General features: G+C 45.3%; 1 protein-coding gene across 1 annotated transcript in view; it reads left to right on the plus strand.

Moving 5' to 3' along the window:
- Nucleotides 1-8367, plus strand: part of QDPR (quinoid dihydropteridine reductase) — a 27649-nt gene that overhangs the window by 1687 nt on the left and 17595 nt on the right. The window contains exons 2-4 of the mRNA XM_011948850.1: nt 1-97; nt 2678-2770; nt 7858-7954. Coding sequence (XP_011804240.1) covers nt 1-97; nt 2678-2770; nt 7858-7954 — 287 coding nt within the window. The remainder of the gene's footprint in view (nt 98-2677; nt 2771-7857; nt 7955-8367) is intronic.

The following is an 8367-nucleotide window of genomic DNA, read 5'->3' on the forward strand; positions in this document are numbered from 1 at the left end:
TGCGGCGGCTGCAGGCGAGGCGCGCCGGGTGCTGGTATACGGCGGCAGGGGCGCGCTGGGTTCTCGATGCGTGGAGGCGTTTCGGGCCCGCAACTGGGTAATGGCCGCGGGCTGGGAGCTGCTGGGTCTCCGCGGGGGTGGCCAGGGCTTTCGTGTGGAGCCCGACGGGGGACAGTCTAGAGGAAGCTGGGTGGCCTTGTGCACCGCTTGACCCGTGTTGCTTGCACGTGCGCGCACGGGTCTGGCGTCTGTTCCTGTTTCCGAGTGCGTGCGCACGCCAGTCCCAGGGCGCTGGGCCTTTGCTCTCCAAGGAGGTGCTCTGTGGGCCTCCACCAGACCCAAAAAGTCCGGCGTGACTCGGAAGAGAATTCCAAAGGGGAGGAACGGGAGCGGGGGTGAGAGGACGGAGAGAGAGTGTGAAAGGGAGGCTTTGGAATGAGACAGCGCAGTCCCGGTTGCTAGTCGTGAGACCGCGTATTGATTACTTAACGGCCTAGGACCTCAGTTTCCCCATTTGTAAAATGGAGATTCTGAGAGAGTTGCGAGGATTAGATGAGATAATTGGTGTCGTTGCGCATAAATTACCTGACGCCTGGTAAAAACTGTTTAAATGCTGGTTATTAATGTTACTGTTACTACCCACCCCTGTTCTTTTAGCCCCATTGGATCTGACAGTTTGAAGTCTCAGCACGGAAAAACGCTGACGGCTTCTTTGCTTTGCAAAGACTATTTCAACTACTTTGCATAGTCAGGTGTCAGTTTCCAGGAGGCAGCAAGTCGGAGCAGAGCTGATCCGTGGCCAAAGACCCTTGACCTCAGCCGCTCAGCAGGCCTCAGCACTTTCCCGGTGGAGACCCTGCCAGGGGCAGCGTTCTGGGAGCTTAGCAGCAGCAGCAGCCTGGGCAAGAGTTCCCCTGGGACCAGAAAAAGGATCTCAGGATTTTCTTCTTCTTCAAAAAAAAAAAAAACCAAAAAACCCCAAAACCTATTTATCTATCTAATTTTTGTAGATTTAGGGGTACAAGTACAGTTTAGTTACATGGATATGTTGTGTGGTGGTGAAATCTGGGCTTTTAGTGTAACCATCACCCAAATAGTGTACATTTATCAAGGTTTTCTCCTTGCTCAGAATCTGGTACAGGAATATGCTTCTAAAGAATTCAGTCACACCACTCCCTTCCTGCCACCCATGTGCTCAGAGCCTGGGGACACTGATGAGGGCACTTTCCCAGGTCTTCAAGAGATGTATGGTGGTGACAGAGGCAGCACTTCTGCCAAGGGCCAGGCACTGTGCTCCCAGTACCGGAGTTCCCATAGACTCTTAATGCTCCCAATAACTTTAAGGTAGTAGATTGCGTTAGCGTCATGCATCAGAGGGTGAAGGCTGTGCTTTCTCCTGTTGGTGGCACTTGGTCTTGGCAGAATCTGGAGAGCTGGTTTGCCTCTGGCTCTTGGTCTTTCTACTCCGAATTCTTCCTGCCATCTTAGGGAGGGCTAGGATGATGGAGACTTTTCATTGTTTCAGAATCCCCCGTGGATAACAAGTTAGTTAATAATATAACAAATGCTGATGAATAGATGCTGTGTTTACGGCTTATGGTAGAGATAATTATCTCTGCGGACTTCAGACCAAGAGACCCTGAGTGAGGACTGAGCATCACCTGTGCCAGGAGCTTTATCTGCTTCCATTTCATTTAATTCTTACACTGCCCCTGTTAATCATCAACAAACAACCTCTTTTGTTGGGAACCTCTGGCCAGCATCGGAGTGAGAAAGCCACTCTGGCAGAGCTGGGATTCAAACCTGATCTGTCTGATTTCCAATCCTAAAACCCATCCTTCTCTGCTCTAGGGCAGGGCTCCTCTGTGGGCTGAATCTGGTCTGCCACCTATTTTTGTACAGCCCAAGAGTTAAGAATGGTTTACATTTTCAGGTGGTTGAAAATAAAATCAAATGAAGAAAGATATTTTGTTATATGTGAAAATCATATGAAATTCACATTTCAGCTCTGAAGATTTATTGGAACACAGCTGCACTTATTTTTTCCCCCTATTTATTGCTGTGTTCTGTTACAATTGCAGATTTGGGTAACAGCAGGGTTTGTGTTTTAGAGGTGAATATGGTGGAGGAGGGAAGTGTTTGGAGGTAGGAAGGGCTGGGATGGAGCCCAATATGGGGTAGGCTGGCCAAAGACAGGTGTCCCTGGAACGTGTGAGAGAGGTCGGTTGCTAGTTTCTTTCTCTGGTGAGTTTTCATTTAAGCTTCTTACCTGTCTCCACTCTCCTCCTTTCTTTTTCTTTCTTTCTTTTTTTTTTAAATGGAGATAAGGCCTCCTTCTGCCGCCCAGCCCAGAGTACAGTGGTGCGATCATAGCTTACTGCATTCTCCAACTCCTGGGCTCCAACTCTCGCCTCAACCTCCTGGGTTGCTGGGACTACAGGCATGTGCCACCACACCTGGCTAATTTTAACATTTTTTGTAGAGACCGGGTCTTGCTGTGTTGCCCAGGCTGGTCTCAAACTCTTGGCCTCAAGAGATCCTCCCACTTCGGCTCCCAAAGTGCTGGCATTACAGACGTGAACCACTACACCTGGCCAACTCCCCTCATTTCTGTGTGTGACTCTTTCATGGAATAACAACTCACTGCCTCTTAACCAAAGCTGTTTTCTCCTTCCAGTGGGTTGCCAGCATTGATGTGGTGGAGAATGAAGAGGCCAGCGCTAGCATCGTTGTTAAAATGACAGACTCGTTCACTGAGCAGGCTGACCAGGTAATTTCAAAAAGGCCCCCAAATGTTGTGAGGGGAGCCCTGGGGAGAGGTGACCACTGGCTGTATGTTCTTCCTTTTTTTTTTTTTTTTCCTGAGAAGGAGTCTTGCTCTGTCACCCAGGCTCTAGTGCAGTGGCACAATCTCCGTTCACTGCAACCTGTGGCACAATCTCCGTTCACTGCAACCTGTGCCTCCTGGGTTGAAGCAGTTCTCCTGCCTCAGCCTCCCGAGTAGCTGGGATTGCAGGTGCCCGCCACCGTGCCCACCTTCACATCCGGCTAATTTTTTGTATTTTTAGTAGAGACAGGGTTTTACCATGTTGGCCAGGCTGATCTTGAACTCCTGACCTTGTGATCAGCCTGTCTCGGCCTCCCAAAGTGCTCGGTTTACAGGCATGAGCCGCTGCGCCTGGCCTGTTCTTCCTTTTTTTAAAGCTGTTGTTTCTCTGATTAGGAAAGCCATTTGTGCTCATTGAGGAAAATTTAGAAAACGTGAGAAATGATACAAAGATAAATTATATAATCATTTTGAATTAGTTCACTGTTAATGTTTTGGCCTATTTTCTTGTCTTTTTCTACGCATATTGTATGTTACTCCTTTTACAAGTTTAGGTAATTTTGTATTTTATAGTTTGTGGTCAGCTTTGTGTTTTTGTTTTCTATACTTTAATACTTCTCCAGATTACTGAAAAAACCTCTTTGTAGATGTGTGATATTCCATTTTATGGAATGGCCACAGTTTACTTAGTTTCTGTTTATTGTACATTTGAGTTTTTTTAAGGATTTTTGTTTTACTATTATTAAGAATGTTGTGATGAACATCTTTGTCTACATATCTGATTATTATTACTATTTATTTATTTATTTTTTGAGATGGAGTCTCGCTCTGTTGCCCAGGCTGGAGTGCAGTGGCACAGTCTTGGCTCACTGCAAACTCCGCCTCCCGGGTTCATGCCATTCTCCTGCCTCAGCCTCCCGAGTAGCTGCGACTACAGGCGCCCGCCACCATGCCCGGCTAATTTTTTATATTTTTAGTAGAGACGGGGTTTCGCTTTGTTAGCCAGGATGGTCTCAATCTGCTGACATCGTGATCTGCCTGCCTCGGCCTCCCAAAGTGCTGGGATTACAGGTGTGAGCCACCGTGCCCAGCCTGTTTTTTTGTTTTAAGAGTCTTGCTCTGTTGTTGACGCTGGAGTGTAGTGGCACAGTCTCAGCTCACTGCAACCTCTGCCTCCCGGGTTCAAATGATTCTTATGCCTCAGCCTCTTGAGTAGCTGGGATTACAGGCATGCACCCCAATGCCTGGCTAACGTTTTTGTATTTTTAGTAGAGACAGAGTTTTGCCATGTTGGCCAGGCTGGTCTTGAACTTCTGACCTCAAAGTTATCCACCTTCCTAGGCCTCCCAAAGTAATGGGATTATAGGTGTGAGCCACTGTACCTGGCCCACATATCTGATTATTTAGGATACATTCTAAAAAGTGGAGTTACCCAGTTCACAGCATGAACGCTAACAAAACAGGTTATTTTTAATTATAAAATTATATGCATATTATAAAATAAAAGTCCAACAAAACTATGTAAATAGTTTTACAGAAATAAACTGTGAAACTGTCCCTTTTCTCCCCATCATAGTATCATTTCCCAGAAGGACGCACTATTAACAATTTGATGGATATCCTGGTATAAATATTTTAGATGCTCTAGGCTGGGCGCGGTGGCTCACACCTGTAATCCCAGCACTTTGGAAGGCTGAGATGGGCAGATCACGAGATCAGGAGATCGAGACTATCCTGGCCAACATGGTGAAACCACGTCTCTACTAAAAATACAAAAATTAGCTGGGCGTGGTGGCGTGCGCCTGTAGTCCTAGCTACTCAGGAGGCTGAAGGAGGAGAATCACTTGAACCCGGGAGGCAGAGGTTGCAGTGAGCTGAGATTGTGCCACCGCACTCCAGCCTGGGTGACAGAGTGAGACTCTGTCTCAAAAAAAAAGAAAAAAAAAAAGAGAAAGAAAATCTTAGATGCTCTTAAGCCGTGCTTAACTTATTTGAGAAACCTTTCTGGTGAGCTGCCTGGATGACTTTTGAGTCAGGTTCTCACTGTGTTGCCCAGGCTGGACTGGAACTCCTGGGCTCAAAGGATCTTTCCGCTTCGCTCTCCCGAATAGCTGGGACCTCCTGAGTAGCCACTGTGCCAAACTGACTCTATGTTTAATGGTTTTTAGTGCTGCAGCCCACATTCCCAAGGATAACTTCACATTACTGTGTGAGGCGCCATATTTTCCCATCCTCTCAGTGTGGCAGGCAGGCAGGCCATTTTACAGCTGTGAAGATAAGTTTGCAGCGACTAAGTGACAAGGCCAACGAGCTGCTCGGTGTGGGGGTCAGGATCATAGGTCTCCAGATACGAACTTTAGTAAGTTCAGGTGCCGCTTGGTCTGCACGTGGGTCTGCTTTTCATTTAGTTGCCCTCTCCCTGGTAATCTCAATACTGATGTTTTATGATGCTTATCTGTTTTTTATAACAAATTTTTAAAATTTTAGAAGTGATGCATGTATGATATAGAAAATACAAATAAGCAAAAAGAAAAGGGAAATCATTGATAGTTCTAACATATAGTTAATCATTTATTTATATTTCCTTCCAGTCCGTCTCTCCAAAATATACATGTATAAATCTACAAATTTTGAACATAAAACTGTGAGCACAACTGTGCTTCTCATTTGCTCTTTCTGAAGTGTCAGTTTGACATAGATTGGAATGTAAAAGCCAGATGACTTAGTTTAGCACTTCATTTTTGTTGTTCTTATTTTTCTTAGTGTGGTCTCAATGTTCCCATACCTAAGTGATACAGATTGGCCTTAGTGAATTTAATAGTGAAAGTTAACATGGCATTGTTAGTTGCCAGGCACCATTCTCAGTGCTTTATTTTCATTAACACATGTCGTCTTCATTACATCCTAAAACAAAGCTTCTAATTTTATCCCCCTTTTAAAAGGGGGTAACTGAGGCACAGAAGGGCCCTGGTATTTGTCCAAGGTCAAACAGATAAAAGGTTGCATAGCCAGTATTTGGACATGGGCAGTGGGGGTCTGACATCTGTTCTCTTAACTGCTATGCTAAGAGGCCTTAAAGCAAAATCGTTTCATGTGAATAAAGTAATAAAGTCTAAAATGGCTGGGTGCAGGGGCTCACACCTGTAATCCTAGCACTTTGGGAATCTGAGGCAGGAGGATCACTTGAGCCCAGGATTTTGAGACCAGCCTGTGCAACATGGCAAAACCCCATCTCTATAAAAAAATACAAAAATTAGCTGAATTTGGTGGCACTGTAGTCCCAGCTACTCGGGAGGCTGAGGTGGGAGGATGGCTTGAGCTTGGAAGGCAGAGGGTTGCAGTGAGCCGAGATCATGCCACTGCCCTCCAGTCTGGGCGACAGAGCCTAACCTTCTCTACAAAACAAAAAATAAAGTAATAAAAGCCAAAACGAAATGGAAGGGCTGTGCCTGGGCTTGGAGAGCAGCAGTCCTGCCAGGTGCAGGTCTCTGTAATTGGTGTCTGTTCAGTGTCTCTTCTGCTCTGATTAATTACAGGTTTCTAATGTCCCTGTAGATTGAATGTGGAGGTTCAAGGCTTGACAGTAGAGTGTATCTCTAAGACAGAGATTGAGAGATGCGTTTGTGCTTATAAACTTAGCTTTGAAAGTCTCTTCCCTCTTCCGCTACTCCAGCAAAGGAAGAGGAGTACCTTCTCCACCATACCCCCAACCTTAACAAACAGCGTAACATTCAGTTTTGTCATGAAACTGGGGAAAGAGGTAATCAACTGAAATGTTCCTGCTGGGAGAGACACACGGTGTTGATTTAAGTCTTTTTTTTAAAAAAATTAAATGTGGGGATGAGATCTTGTTCTGTTGCCTGGGCTGGTCTTGAACTCCTGGGCTCAAGTGATCCTTCTGCCTCTGCCTCCCAAAGTGCTGGGACTACAGGCATGAGCCACTGACTCAAATCTTAAGAAGGCTGACTTAAGAAGATTGGGCCAGGCGTGGTAGCTCAATCCTGTAATCCCAGCACTTTGAGAGGCCGAGGCAGGCGAATCACCTGAGGTTAGGAGTTTGAGACAAGCCTGGCCAACATGGCGAAACTCCATCTTTACTAAAAATACAAAAATTAGCTGGGCGTGGTGGCAGGCACCTGTAATCCCAGCTACTCAGGAAGCTGAGGCAGGAGAATCGCTTGAACCCGGGAGGTGGAGGTTGCAGTGAGCCGAGATTGCACCATCGCACTCTGGCCTGGGAGACGAGCGAATGCCCGTCTCAAAAAAGAAAAAAAAAGAACTCTTAAGAAGATTGATCTTAATGAAGCAATTGGGATGTGTCGTCTCAGCCATTCCAGAGAAATATGGAAGGGTCATGGTGGATGGCCAGAATTGCCTGTCCTGACAGACTGTTCTTTTAATAAATTATAACAAGAGGGCACCTATATTTTCAATGCTTTAAAATCTCAAACAAACAGAAGCAGAGAGATCATTAAAGTGAACCCCCATGTACTTAATATTACCAACATATTGCTATTGACTGTATTTTTTCTTTCTCTTGATTTTTCTTACAATTTTTCATTGGCATTTTTTTCAGAGTTGCAGTTAAAGGGATTTTTGGATGGGGGTGGGGAAAATAGGGTTGATCTTCTTTTTGGATTATAATTCTGTGATTTGTGAAGAAAGTCTGGAAAGAAATATACCAGGATGTTAACTATGGGCAGTGAAGCTCTAGGTGCTTTTTTTTTTTAACCTTTCCCTACTTTTATTTATTAATTGTTTTATTTCAAGGGATGCTCGTGTCTCTACCTTTCAGAATGTATACAGAGAGACTCTAGATTGTTTTTTAAAAATTACACTGAAGTGTACTTGGGCTTCAAAGTCTGAAATACTCATCAGAGCTTAGTCTTCCACCTAATTTTCAAAGTGTTAATTGCCAGGTACTGTAAACTGGCTTAAAAAGAAGACAAAAAGAAACTGAGTATCTGTAAAGATGCTAGCTGTGTTGGCTTACCTTACAGTTTATACATTTTTTTATTCCTGTGTTGAAGGTGACTGCTGAGGTTGGAAAGCTCTTGGGTGAAGAGAAGGTGGATGCAATTCTTTGCGTTGCTGGAGGATGGGCCGGGGGCAATGCCAAATCCAAGTGTGAGTCCTGTCCTGAGTCACTCGTTCGTTCTGCTCTGTTCTTTGTCCAGCTGACAAGGATTGGGTATGGACTAGGTGACAGGCCAGCTGTGTTTCTGTATATGTCCCAGAATCTTTACAGTTGCTCGGGGAGAGAGTGATTCATGCTCTTAATCCATTTTATGGATAAAAAAGAAACTGTCCCTGGAGGACGTGAGGGGACGGAGGCATTGAGTTTGAGTTTAAAGTCGAGGCAGAATGAAATCAGTGTGGCCTGTGCCCCAGTCATGTGCTATTCAGGCATTGGAGGATGGGTAGGAAGTGCAGAGATCATTTAGAAAGTCAGAAGAAGTCAAACTTGAGCTTTTACTAAAGCTGATTCCTTTTTTCATCCTTCCCTTCCCTTCCCTTCCCTTCCCTTCCCTTCCCTTCCC

This window comes from Colobus angolensis, unplaced genomic scaffold (genome assembly GCF_000951035.1).
Source record: "Colobus angolensis palliatus isolate OR3802 unplaced genomic scaffold, Cang.pa_1.0 Scaffold284, whole genome shotgun sequence".
In the NCBI taxonomy this organism is placed as follows: domain Eukaryota; kingdom Metazoa; phylum Chordata; class Mammalia; order Primates; family Cercopithecidae; genus Colobus; species Colobus angolensis.